The following is a 14,911-nucleotide window of genomic DNA, read 5'->3' on the forward strand; positions in this document are numbered from 1 at the left end:
GTGGAAGTGGACCTGCTCCGGGGGCGTCAGAAGCTGACTACAGTTTTTGGGTTTTTTCTTGACTCCTGTTTAAGCCATTTTTTTGCTGGAAAAACTCGGCTTATACTCTAGTATATATGGTAACTTGTTAAAAAAACTTTATTTTAGTAATATGTAAACTAACTACAGAGGCTACTGGTTGGCCAGGCACTGGCCAGGCACTGGGAGCTAAGGCTACTCCACGCCCCAGTAGCCTCTGCAGTTAATTTACATATTACTAAAATAAAGTTTTTTAACAAGTTAAATTAGGTTCCAGGATTATTAAATAACAGATTAGATCAGAGGCAGCTAGGAAGAATCTACCATCAGATTTACGTCTGATAGTAGATTCCTCATGGTAGTTTTTCTTTAAAGGAAATCTACGATTTGATTTCATGCATTATGAACCAAACATACCTTGAGAATGTTGTAACTGCATTGATGCAGAAACATATCATGTTTAATGTGGTTTTGCTGAAAAAACTATTATAAAATTATGATAATGAAGCTCCGTTACTCCTGTGGCTGCCCAGGCCTTCTCCTTTTACCCTAATTATACATTACTCCAACCTTGTCCTGCCCAGCATAAGGCGATAACACGGCATCACTGTGTTCTCCCTGACATGCAGAAGTAATCAATCAATGCACCATCCCCCTGCTGCTGTGTAGGAGTCATTCAGCTCAGGTTGATTAGTCCTGTCTGGACGGTTCAGAAAGCTCCATGTGTAATGTGTTTATATATGGCAATTTTATAATTGTTTTTTGAGAAAAACAACTCAGTTCAGGGATTAAAAAAGATATGTTTCTGCATCAGTGTCACTACAGCATTCTCAAGGTATGTTTGGTTCACAATGCATAAAAACAAATGGTTCCTTAAAAAAAATAAAAATGTTTTTTTTTAAAAAACCTGTTTCCATTTGTCACTTTTGATATAAATCTTCAGCTTTATTTGGGAAATAACGTGCTAATTTTTATGTTGCCTTTCCACTAATTGTATTTATTAACACTGAAGTTAAGATGTATTATTTATTTACAGAAGGTGAATGTTTTTTTTGTTTTGTTTCGTTCTGCTTTTGGAAATATGTATAGGCCATCTTCTTCCACAATGTTTGCCTACTTATTCATGGCAAAGTTGATGTGCACCAAAATCTGATTATAAATCTTGGTTCAAATAAACGGAGTTTAGGAATCCTGCTCATTGTCACTTGTATCTGGAGAGAGAGAAAATTACATATAAAAAGTCAAACTAGAAAGATGTATTGTTAATATGTATGTGTGTGTACTTATGTCTGCTAAAAGAATCTGCACCATCATGTTTACAATCCCCAAATTTTGCACAACGACTTCATATGACCCATGGAACGTCATAGATTAGGTTTTGAGTCTAAATATTTGCCATAATCGCCATATACAGGAGCCACTGAGCCAGATGTATTACTGTTCTGCACTCAAGGCTAGTTGTTGCACCTTCATTCTGGCACATTGTTGCGCCAGAATTATCACAAGTTACAACCATCTGTGATGGCACAATTGAAGCTCAGTTTAGGTGCAATATAGGCGTAATGTTAGATTTGTGTACTTACATGTGATCATGCTACAAACTACTCTCTCTGCTTCTCTCCCACATCCCAGCATGAGAAAAACCCTCACAGCAGAGCCAAGGTATGTGACACCCTACACCCAGTGATCTCCTCAGCAGTGGCTTCTTCAGGAGAGGATCCTCTAGTGCTGATTTTCTGCTGCCCCCCTTTAATTCTAGTTAGTTTGGTGTTTAGTCGCAAGACTGGCGCAAAAACAGTGCGACAATATGAAAAGGCTCAAAAACAACAGAAAAAACAAGTGATACATGTGACCCATTGTCATTGTTATCATATGAGGTAATATGATAAATACATACATACATAGATATAAATAGATAGACAGGAATAGATAAAATAGATATACAGATAGATTGGTAGAAAGATAGAGATACATAGAAAGACAAAGACAGGTGGAGATAGATATAGATACAAGGAGAAAGATATAGATAGGCTATTTATATCTATCAATCAATATCTGATAGATAAAGATACATAGAAATATAAAATATTTTTTGTTAACCCATTCTATTTTGTTATAGCTAGGAGCAGTTATTTACTATACTGGGCAACACTGACAGGCTATGTCATCACTTTATGATTGGTTATTATATATGTGTTTCCTGCACATGGATGTCAGGGTGTAACTCAAAAGTGAAAAACTGTCAGGAGGTGCAGTGCTACTTCACAATGTTGGACCTTGATTCTCAGATCGGGACTAGCTACCACACTACCTCCCAGACCACTCCCGACTATGTAGGTTCATAAAGTAATAGGAATATTTCTATAAAGGGACTGTTACCAGCTTTAACCCCACTAAACTAGACCATTATAGTTAAATGCATATGAGTTTAGAAGTCATTTTTTGCCTTAAATGAGTCTGGTTTAGAGGATAGAAAGGGATCATTACATTTGTAGTTCTATTGAAGACAAAAATCTCATATTTAAACTGCATAAGGATTGTTGTTCTGTGTGCTACAAAACGGGAGGGATGTTCAGTTAAAGTCATAATTGGGACTATTTCTTTAACTGTCTGTATCTCTAGTTCTGCCGCTCCCAAAACCACAAACCTGATATGATTTAAAACATGCATATGTAATATGAAACCAAAAAGCACTGATACTTCTAGGTGCAATATGGCCCAAGAGAGCGGCTCATATGCTCCTCTACCAGCCTCTAAATGTGACTCTTCTCAGCTCATGTGCATATGACTTTGAAGGTGAATTTATAAATGGGTGAGTTTTAACATATAAGAATGAATGCTAGAAAGGATATGTCATGGCTTACTGAGGGTGCTGGTAAAACTTGAATGGTGCTTGTACTTACGTTCATGTCTTCCTAGGCTCAAATGTAAAAATCTTCTTGATAGCTATAAAATAAATAGAGTTTATTTAAAAGAGAACGTGTTACCAGATTTGCATTTCACACACCCTGTAACATCCAGAAAGGAGGTCCTAAGAGTAGGATGACCTTTATTTCTTATTTGGTTGATAGATTTGTTGACTTGTTTAAACAGCTTATTGTGGTTCAGATCAGTGAATATGTTTGATCCCTTACTTAAAGGAAACCTACCACTTGTAGTGGCAGGTTTCCGATGGAAATACCGGGCACCAGCTCAGGGTGAGCTGGTGCCGGAGCTTATTTTAGTTAGTGTTTTAAACCGCGGTATCGCGGTTTAAAACACTTTTTAAACGTTATAGCCGGCGCAGGCAGGTACGCGCTCGGCGCTTACCGTGCACGCGGCTCTCATTCACTTCCTATGTAGCCGCGCGCACGGTAGCCTGCCTGCGCCGGCTATAAAGTTTAAAAAGTGTTTTAAACCGCGATACCGCGGTTTAAAACACTAACTAAAATAAGCTCCGGCACCAGCTCACCCTGAGCTGGTGCTCGGTATTGCCATCGGAAACCTGCCACTACAAGTGGTAGGTTTCATTTAATTTCTTTTATTGGTCTGCAACCCTTAAGAGGTAATTAACCCATTTAGCACTTACTATGACATCGCAATAAATACCCCTCCACCCATTCTGCTGCCCTGTCCACACACCAGCCCTTAAGTATACAATAATTAATGCGTCTTAATATTTTGCTTTCTAATGTTTGGTTTGCTATGAATCCCTGTAGATTCCACAGAGTCTTTTCCACTCAGGAAATGCATGATTATATCATTCAGAATGAACAAAAAGTGGCGTGTAATTTCTATTTTCACATTGTTATTACCGCTGTTGTGGGAAATCTCCAGCTATTCAGCTTATATTACTGTTGCATGGATGAGCATTCTGCTAGATTTGGAAGGAAACTGTAAGCTTATATCTCAAATAAACTATAATAAATGAGGTAAGTTGGTCTTAAAGTGTGGGAATAGGATATTTTAGATGGAGTTGTGTTGGAGGCATTGATGTACAATACAAATGTGTTCTGCCGAATTTATAAACCCGTCACTCACTCTATATCGGGGTCTGCAGAGCAGGTAACCAGTGTCCTCTGTTCATGTAATATTAAGGAATATTTCTACCTTAATGTGTTATAAAATATCAACATATCATAAAACATTGATTGATTGAGTCTGACAGCTAAAATGCCTATAGATCCAAGTGTGGGACAGGCTTAGTCTTGTTCAATTAAGGATGTAGCTGTTTATTTTCCATCTACTTTGCTTACATATGACTGGCATGCAAGCTCTGAAATAATCACAATGGGGGTCATTTACTAAGGGCCCGATTCACGGTTTCCCGACGTGTTACCCGAATATTTCCGATTTGCGCCGACTTTCCCTGTATTGCCTCGGGATTTTGGCGCACGCGATCGGAAAGCGGGGGGCGTGGCCGAGCGAAAACCCGACGGATTCGGAAAAACCACCGCATTTAAAACAAAAAAAGTGTCGCTTGGGACGCACTTACCTTCACTTTGTCCGGCCCGGTGAATTCCAGTGCGGAACGATGCTTTTCAGCGCAGCAGCGTCACCTGGTGGACGGCAGAGGAACTACCTTAGTGAATCCCGGCCGGACCCGAATCCACCGCAGAGAACGCGCCGCTGGATCGCGAACGGACCGGGTAAGTAAATCTGCCCCAATGCCTTTCGATCCAGTAGGCATTGCTATTATTTTTCCATCTATGTCCCCTCCATGGCAAGTATGCGTGGATGGGTGGGAAAAAGGGGAAAGCTGACGACGGAGTGGACCGGAGGTGGGCTTTTCTGCCCCACACCTGTGCACTTGCTATAGCCTGCAACCATTCACGCTGAATGTTTGCTGGTTAATAACGCAAATGTTGCAAATTGTACACTGCACAGTCTGGCCTGTCAGATACATCAAGAGACCAGAGCCTCCTAATGTATCCAGCAGTGCTGGAGGGGCAGGGTTTCATCATACCCCAGCACACGAGGCGCAGGCTTATTATAAATTTCCTCCAAAGAGTCTGGGGGGAGGTGGAGCTTTAACATTACCATTTGAGCCCTCTTTTTTGGGGAGTTTTTATGAAGTTAATTGGGCAAATGTTTTGTTGTCTTTTGCAATGTTTCTATGCTGTATCCCTAATGGAAGACATCCAGCGTTTTGATTCATAAAGCAGCCAAATACAGAACATACAAAAATAAGCCAAAGCAACTCAGGATTCAGTGAATTACATAAAACAGAGAACTGAAAACTTCCAAATGATAAATGCCTCACAACTGTCTTCTGGGGTCTGCTATTTGGTTTGTCTTGAGTATTCATAAAGTTACACAAAAAATGTTTTTACATGTGAAAATGAAATGAAGACGAGCAGAGTCACATGTCACAGATGTTGGCTGGCACTCAGAGTTGAGTGCTTTAGCCCAAAAAGTTTACCCAATTCTTAAAAGGCACAATCGATACATCCGTCTAAAAGCTACTAAGGGTATTTTTTTGTAGAAAAAAAAATGAAAATGGCAGAAAATTTAACTAATCAATATTAACCCTATAAGGACACAGCTCATTTTCCCCTTAAGGACCCAGCCGGTTTTTCAAATCTGTCATTTGTCATTATATACGATTGTAACTTTAGAACACTTTATTTTACCAAGTTGATTTTCAGATTGTTTTTTCTTGACATGTCGTACTTAACCTTGGTGTAATATTTGATTGAAATGTTTTGCATTTAATTATGATAAAATATAAAATTTTATTTCTGATTTCTAAAAGTTCTGCTCATCATACAGTTATGGCATATGTGAATAATAATGATGTCAATTTGAAATTTACACAAAGCTTCCAGCAGGATAAGGTTAATTTCTTTCACACTCACAGCAGATATAAAATCTACTGCCACTAACTCCATACTCCAAGCCACGTTTTGTCAACCGCACCAACGGGTGAACTGATCCATACTAAGAGAAATTGCACTGACCCTAAACAACCCTAAACTTAGAAACGAAGCAAGCTTGCAGTAGACTGGCTAATCACCAGTACCCTAGGTGGATGCTAAAGAGAGCAACTAATGTTACCAAAAAGATTCAGAGATCAGATTTGGTTCAAATTCACAAGACAAATCAAATAAAGGTCAGGAATGACAAACATCCCATCACATTTGTCATCACATCTAGTGAACAATTTAACCCCTTAAGGACGCAGCCTGTTTGCAGGTTAAGGCTCGCAACTTTTTTTGGAAATTTGACCAGCGTCTCTTCCTGTGGTAATAACTTTTCAACGCTTTAAGATATCTCTGTGATTTTGAGATTGTTTTCTCGTGAGACATTGTAGTTTATGTTAGTAGTGTCATTTCGGTGATCCGTTCCTTTTTTGGGGGGTAAAAATTCAAAAATTTAGGAAAAATTTGAAAAAAATGACTATTTTCAAAGTTTCAAATGTTATAATTTTTAGACAAAAAGTGATACCACAAATTTTTTTTGATAGAAACCTTTTGCCATTGGTCTTCTTTTTATATCCATAATTTGTTTTACGTTTCCATTATTTTTATGGATGTGAGAAGGTTTGAAGTTTTAGTAGCAACTTCTCAGATTTTCTTGAAATTTGAAAAATGCGAACTTTTTGGTGATCAATTCAGTTTGGAAGTGCCGTATAAAGGCTTATGTACTATATACCCCCACAAGTAACACCATTTTATGAACCTAACATCTCAACCTATTCAAATCAGCATTTAAGAAGTCTGTTAACCCTTTAATTATTTTTCCGGAAGCATATGAAAATGGAGTGGAAATTTTGAAATTTCAATTTTTGATTTCAATCTTTCCAATTTAGCCCTAAAACGGATACATTCAGAAGGAATTTGAGGTAAATATATATTCCTAATTTCTTGCCCTGCTTCTTCCGAGTACGGCAATACCAGACATGTGGATGTCAGCTGCTGTTTCCCCGCACATCGATGTCCAGAACAGAGTTAGCGATACCGGGAATTTGGAAGGCCAATTTGGCTGCAAATATTTTGTGGTGCCACAGTGTAATTGAAGAGCCCCTGAAGTAAAAGTACAATAGAAAACCCCCCAAAATGTCACCATTTCGGAAACTAGACCCCTCAAAGAATTTATCGGTGGTTGTGGTGAGCATTTTAACCCCCGACACGCTGGTCAAAATTGAATGCAAAGTAAATGGTGCAGAGTAAAAATTGTGTTTTTATCTCAAAAATGTCATTTTAGTGCCTCATATACTGTGCCCAACCCATGCCACTTTAGACAAACACCCCAAAAATCATTCTGCGGGTTGTCCCGAGTACAGCAATACCACACATGTGCCAATAATTTACAGACTGGGCGCACAGAAGGGATGAGAACGGAAGGAGTGAAATTTTGATTTTCCAGCTCCGTTTTCACATGTTTGGATTTGGAGTGCCATGTCATGTTGGCAGGGCCCGTGAGGTGCCAGTGCAATAGAAACCCCCAATAAATGATACCATTACGGAAACTAGACCCCTCAAAGAATTTATCGGTGGTTGTGGTGAGCATTTTAACCCCCGACACGCTGGTCAAAATTAAATGCAAAGCAAATGGTGCAGAGTAAAAATTGCGTTTTTATCTCAAAAATGTCATTTTAGTGCCTCATATACTGTGCCCAACCCGTGCCACTTTAGACAAACACCCCAAAAATCATTCTGCAGGTTGTCCCGAGTACAGCAATACCACACATGTGCCAATAATTTACAGACTGGGCACACAGAAGGGATGAGAACGGAAGGAATGAAATTTTGATTTTCCAGCTCCGTTTTCACATGTTTGGATTTGGAGTGCCATGTCATGTTGGCAGTGCCCGTGAGGTGCCAGTGCAATAGAAACCCCCAATAAATGATACCATTACGGAAACTAGACCCCTCAAAGAATTTATCGGTGGTTGTGGTGAGCATTTTAACCCCCGACACGCTGGTCAAAATTAAATGCAAAGTAAATGGTGCAGAGTAAAAATTGCGTTTTTATCTCAAAAATGTCATTTTAGTGCCTCATATACTGTGCCCAACCCATGCCACTTTAGACAAACACCCCAAAAATCATTCTGCGGGTTGTCCTGAGTACAGCAATACCACACATGTGCCAATAATTTACAGACTGGGCACACAGAAGGGATGAAAACGGAAGGAGTGAAATTTTGATTTTCCAGCTCCGTTTTCACATGTTTGGATTTGGAGTGCCATGTCATGTTGGCAGGGCCCGTGAGGTGCCAGTGCAATAGAAACCCCCAATAAATGATACCATTACGGAAACTAGACCCCTCAAAGAATTTATCGGTGGTTGTGGTGAGCATTTTAACCCCCGACACGCTGGTCAAAATTAAATGCAAAGTAAATGGTGCAGAGTAAAAATTGCGTTTTTATCTCAAAAATGTCATTTTAGTGCCTCATATACTGTGCCCAACCCATGCCACTTTAGACAAACACCCCAAAAATCATTCTGCGGGTTGTCCTGAGTACAGCAATACCACACATGTGCCGATAATTTACAGACTGGGCACACAGAAGGGATGAAAACGGAAGGAGTGAAATTTTGATTTTCCAGCTCCGTTTTCACATGTTTGGATTTGGAGTGCCATGTCATGTTGGCAGGGCCCGTGAGGTGCCAGTGCAATAGAAACCCCCAATAAATGATACCATTACGGAAACTAGACCCCTCAAAGAATTTATCGGTGGTTGTGGTGAGCATTTTAACCCCCGACACGCTGGTCAAAATGAAATGCAAAGTAAATGGTGCAGAGTAAAAATTGCGTTTTTATCTCAAAAATGTCATTTTAGTGCCTCATATACTGTGCCCAACCCATGCCACTTTAGACAAACACCCCAAAAATCATTCTGCAGGTTGTCCCGAGTACAGCAATACCACACATGTGCCAATAATTTACAGACTGGGCACACAGAAGGGATGAAAACGGAAGGAGTGAAATTTTGATTTTCCAGCTCCGTTTTCACATGTTTGGATTTGGAGTGCCATGTCATGTTGGCAGGGCCCGTGAGGTGCCAGTGCAATAGAAACCCCCAATAAATGATACCATTACGGAAACTAGACCCCTCAAAGAATTTATCGGTGGTTGTGGTGAGCATTTTAACCCCCGACACGCTGGTCAAAATTGAATGCAAAGTAAATGGTGCAGAGTAAAATATGTGTTTTTATCTCAAAAATGTCATTTTAGTGCCTCATATACTGTGCCCAACCCATGCCACTTTAGACAAACACCCCAAAAATCATTCTGCGGGTTGTCCCGAGTACAGCAATACCACACATGTGCCAATAATTTACAGACTGGGCGCACAGAAGGGATGAGAACGGAAGGAGTGAAATTTTGATTTTCCAGCTCCGTTTTCACATGTTTGGATTTGGAGTGCCATGTCATGTTGGCAGGGCCCGTGAGGTGCCAGTGCAATAGAAACCCCCAATAAATGATACCATTACGGAAACTAGACCCCTCAAAGAATTTATCGGTGGTTGTGGTGAGCATTTTAACCCCCGACACGCTGGTCAAAATTAAATGCAAAGCAAATGGTGCAGAGTAAAAATTGCGTTTTTATCTCAAAAATGTCATTTTAGTGCCTCATATACTGTGCCCAACCCATGCCACTTTAGACAAACACCCCAAAAATCATTCTGCAGGTTGTCCCGAGTACAGCAATACCACACATGTGCCAATAATTTACAGACTGGGCACACAGAAGGGATGAGAACGGAAGGAATGAAATTTTGATTTTCCAGCTCCGTTTTCACATGTTTGGATTTGGAGTGCCATGTCATGTTGGCAGTGCCCGTGAGGTGCCAGTGCAATAGAAACCCCCAATAAATGATACCATTACGGAAACTAGACCCCTCAAAGAATTTATCGGTGGTTGTGGTGAGCATTTTAACCCCCGACACGCTGGTCAAAATTAAATGCAAAGTAAATGGTGCAGAGTAAAAATTGTGTTTTTATCTCAAAAAAGTCATTTTTGTGCCTCATATACTGTGCCCAACCCATGCCACTTTAGACAAACACCCCAAAAATCATTCTGGGGGTTGTCCTGAGTACGGCAATACCACACATGTGCCAATAATTTACAGGCTGGGCACACGGCAGGGGTCAGGAAGAAAGAAGCACAATTTAGGTTTTCAAGCTTCGTTTTCACTAGATTGGTAATCGGGGGTACCCCCGAGGTACCAGTACAATAGAAACTCCCAAGTACTGAACCCATTTTGGAAAGGGCACCCCTCAAAGAATGTATGTAGGCTTGTATGATCATTTTAACCCCCAACACGCTGGTCAAAATTGAATGCAAAGTAAATGGTGCAGAGTAAAAATTGTGTTTTTATCTCAAAAAAGTCATTTTTGTGCCTCATATACTGTGCCCAACCCATGCCACTTTAGACAAACACCCCAAAAATCATTCTGGGGGTTGTCCTGAGTACGGCAATACCACACATGTGCCAATAATTTACAGGCTGGGCACACGGCAGGGGTCAGGAAGAAAGAAGCACAATTTAGGTTTTCAAGCTTCGTTTTCACTAGATTGGTAATGGGGGGTACCCCCGAGGTACCAGTACAATAGAAACTCCCAAGTAGTGAACCCATTTTGGAAAGGGCACCCCTCAAAGAATGTATGTAGGCTTGTATGATCATTTTAACCCCCAACACGCTGGTCAAAATTGAATGCAAAGTAAATGGTGCAGAGTAAAAATTGTGTTTTTATCTCAAAAAAGTCATTTTTGTGCCTCATATACTGTGCCCAACCCATGCCACTTTAGACAAACACCCCAAAAATCATTCTGGGGGTTGTCCTGAGTACGGCAATACCACACATGTGCCAATAATTTACAGGCTGGGCACACAGCAGGGGTCAGGAAGAAAGAAGCACAATTTAGGTTTTCAAGCTTCGTTTTCACTAGATTGGTAATGGGGGGTACCCCCGAGGTACCAGTACAATAGAAAGCCCAAGTAGTGAACCCATTTTGGAAAGGGCACCCCTCAAAGAATGTATGTAGGCTTGTATGAGTATTTTAACCCCTAAGGTGCTGGCTCAAATGTAATACAAAGTGAGTAGTGCAGAGAAACAGTTGTATTGCAATTTATCAAATATGCCATTGAAGTGACAAAAGTATTTTGCCCAACTCATGCCACTGGGGAAAAACACATCAAAAATCATTCTGCGGGTTACCCCGGTTAGGGCAATACCCCATAGGAGGCAATAATCTGTAGGATGGTGACACGGCAGGGCTCAAAAGGGAATAACTTGTTGGAGCACAGACATTGTACTTTTTTTTTTCTTTTTGGCATCATGAAAGATTTGTAGATGCCAATAGGGGCCAGTACAGTAGAAACCCCTAAGAACTGACCCTATTTTGGAAACTACACCCCTCCATGAATTAATCTAGGGGTATAGTTAGCATTTTAACCCCACAGGTGGACCCCTGAAAAAGTGCAAAATGGATAGTGCATAGTAAAAAATATCTATTATGTCATTTTGTGCCCAGCTGCTGCCATGGGAGACAAACACCCTAAAAATCATGATGCATGTTTTCCCGGGTAAAGCATACGGGACAGTAATCTACAGGCTGGGCACATGGCAGGGCTTAGAAGGGAAGGTGCAGCATGATGTATAAGCTGTGCGTCAGGGTAACAACAGGGTACTCTAAAAATCCAGGGATGTATGATAAATTCGGAAGCAATCTTTCATACATAACCCTGGTTTTTCTGGGCATGTCTCACAGTGATGAATGGTGTCCTTCCGAATGCCATTTTTGGAGCACACCCTGCACCTCTTTTGTGACCTTCCCTTGCTGGCTGTTTGGGGAACTACTCCTGGAAAGTGCTGCCCTGGTACAATACGTGATGTGGCCTCACTTCCAGATGTGCTAGCACTCCCCCCTTCCTGGTCTCCAAAAAGAAAGTACTTTATTACCATCTCTTGAAATTCCAGGAAAGTTCCCCTCTGGCCGGCATATCGATGCAGCACATAAGCATTATACAATGCCATCTGCATGATGTGCACGGCCAGCTTCTTGTACCACACCCTCGACTTCCGCATGGCATTGTACGGCTGAAGCACCTGGTCAGACAAGTCCACCCCTCCCATGTATTTGTTATAATCTAAAATACAGTCTGGCTTGGGGGTTTCTGTACTGGCACCTCGTACTGGGACAGGGGTGGTGGTGTGCTCATGTATTGTGGTTAATACAAGGACCTCTCTCTTGTCCTTGTACTTAACACACAATACAGAGTCGCTGCATAGTGCCCTGCTTTCGTGCCTTTTAAGTTTTTGCCCAAGCAGCGACTTAGGGAGACCTCTCTGATTTCTGCGTACAGTGCCGCATGCCGCAGTATTTCTGGAAGTGAGGCACTTGAACAGGGTGGTGCTGGTGTAGAAATTGTCCAGGTAGAGGTGGTAGCCCTGGTCCAGCAGTGGGTGCACTAAATCCCACACTATCTTCCCTGTAACACCCAGGAAGGGGGGGCATTCTGGGGGCACTATAGAGGAGTCCTTCCCTTCATATACCCTGAACTTGTATGTGTACCCTGATGAACTTTCGCACAGCTTATACATTTTCACACCATATCTTGCCCTCTTATTGGGCAGGTACTGGCGGAATTGAAGTCTCCCTTTGAATTGTACCAGGGACTCGTCTATGCTCACATGTTTGGCGGGAGTATATGCCTGGGCAAACTTGGCACTAAAATGATCTAATATGGGCCTGACCTTAAATAACCGATCATAACTGGGGTCACCTCTGGGTGGGCACTGTGTGTTGTCAGTGTAGTGCAAAAACTTATGGATGGCTTCAAAGCGCATCCTGCTCATTGCCATGCGGAACATGGGGGTGTGGTACAGTATGTCTGTGCTCCAGTAGTCCCTGATTGAAGGCTTCTTTACTATCCCCATAAGGAGTATTATGCCCCAATACTTGTGCATCTCTGCTGCAGTGACAGGGGTCCACCTGTAGGGTTGTGCATAAAAGGACGTGGGGTTTTGGGCAATATGTTGTGCAGCGTAGAGATTTGTCTGAAATATAATAATATTTAGCAGCTCCTCATCAAAAAAAAACTTAAAAAAGTCTACAGCTCTGAGCCCTGTCGTGTCAAAGTTAATGCCAGGATGGCCCAAAAAGTCAGGGACCTGAGGGGTATAATTATCTGGGGCTACCCATGTGGGGTCAGTGGAAGCCCCAGACGCTTCTCCTGCAGAAGTCCCAGAAACTTCTCCTGCAGAAGTCCCAGGCACTTCTCCTGCAGAAGTCCCAGGCACTTCTCCTGCAGAAGTCCCAGGCACTTCAATTGCAGAAGTCCCTGGAACCCTACGGCGCCTTCTTGGGGGTCCTTCCAGGTCACTGGAAGATGAGCAGGAGGATGATGATAGGTAAAAGGGACCATCATCCCCACTAGCTGACTCGGTGTCAGAGGCAAGCATGTTATATGCCTCCAACACGGTGTACGTCTTCTGAGACATTGCACACAAAAAAAAATAGAGAACAAGAAAAATTAGATAATGTGCACCAAACTACACGGATAAACCGTCTAGCAGGCACACAAAAAAAAAAATAGAATGCACACCAAACTACACGGACAAGCCGCACAGATGGCACACACAAAAAATAATGTGCACTAAACTACACGGACAAGCCGCACAGATAGCACACAAAAAAAAAAAGATAATGCGCACCAAACTACACGGACAAGCCGCACAGATGGCACACACAAAAAATAATGTGCACTAAACTACACGGACAAGCCGCACAGATAGCACACACAAAAAAAAAGATAATGCGCACCAAACTACACGGACAAGCCGCACAGATGGCACACACAAAAAATAATGTGCACTAAACTACACGGACAAGCCGCACAGATAGCACACAAAAAAAAAAGATAATGCACACCAAGCCACACGGACCAGCCGCACAGATGGCACACAAAAAATAATGCGCACTAAACTACACGGACAAGCCGCACAGATAGCACACAAAAAAAATAATGCGCACTAAACTACACGGACAAGCCGCACAGATAGCACACAAAAAAAATAATGCGCACTAAACTACACGGACAAGCCGCACAGATAGCACACAAAAAAAAAGGTAATGCACACCAAACTACACGGACAAGCCGCACAGATGGCACACACAAAAAATAATGCGCACTAAACTACACGGACAAGCCGCACAGATAGCACACAAAAAAAATAATGCGCACTAAACTACACGGACAAGCCGCACAGATAGCACACAAAAAAAAAGGTAATGCACACCAAACTACACGGACAAGCCGCACAGATGGCACACACAAAAAATAATGCGCACTAAACTACACGGACAAGCCGCACAGATAGCACACAAAAAAAAAAGATAATGCACACCAAGCCACACGGACCAGCCGCACAGATGGCACACACAAAAAGTAGCTATGTACGGGTACACCTACGGCGTTCTGGAAAAAAATATTACCAGGCACCGAAAAAAAACCTATGTGCACCGCGCAAAAAGGCGCTACAAATGCACCTAGCTTGCCCTAAGACAAACTAACTACCGCTAAGATTGCTAAAGATTCTGTGCAGCGCTATTCACACGGCGCACTGAAAAGTGCGTCCAGTGCAGAACAACGCTAACACAGCGCACTGAAAAGTGCGTTTGGGTTCAGAAGGGACAGACAGGGAAAAACGGAAGACACGTGGGATCACACAAGGCGATCACACAGGTAACACACAGGACACAGGAAAAAACAGATAGGATGGGAATTTGTAGGGAACAATAGGGATCAGATAAGGATCAGAACACTATTTATAGTGTAAAAGTGTATTTTGGTGCACACAGTAACGCTCTTTCCTCTCTCCAGCGATACCAAACCAAAATGGTGCCGCTGGAGGAAGAGGAAAGTGCTAAAAGCACGTTTTTTAGCCTAAAATCGCTG

General features: G+C 41.9%; 1 protein-coding gene across 10 annotated transcripts in view; it reads right to left on the reverse strand.

Annotated features, from left to right (window-relative positions):
* Positions 1–462: 462 nt before the first annotated feature.
* The window catches only part of LOC140064355 (uncharacterized), a 52,373-nt gene continuing 37,924 nt past the window's right edge, over positions 463–14,911 (reverse strand). For 8 of the 10 annotated variants that reach the window (XM_072111154.1, XM_072111159.1, XM_072111151.1 and 5 more), the window contains 2 exons: positions 2,922–2,964; positions 464–1,229 (listed from right to left, as the gene is read on the reverse strand). In XM_072111154.1, the coding sequence (XP_071967255.1) occupies positions 1,201–1,229; positions 2,922–2,964 (72 nt within the window). In that variant the 3' untranslated portion in view covers positions 464–1,200. Of the gene's footprint in view, positions 1,230–2,921; positions 2,965–14,911 lie in introns of all 10 variants that reach the window. The other 2 variants (XM_072111160.1, XM_072111155.1) reach the window with 2 other exon arrangements.

The sequence above is a fragment of the Engystomops pustulosus genome, chromosome 6 (assembly GCF_040894005.1).
Source record: "Engystomops pustulosus chromosome 6, aEngPut4.maternal, whole genome shotgun sequence".
NCBI lineage: Eukaryota > Metazoa > Chordata > Amphibia > Anura > Leptodactylidae > Engystomops > Engystomops pustulosus.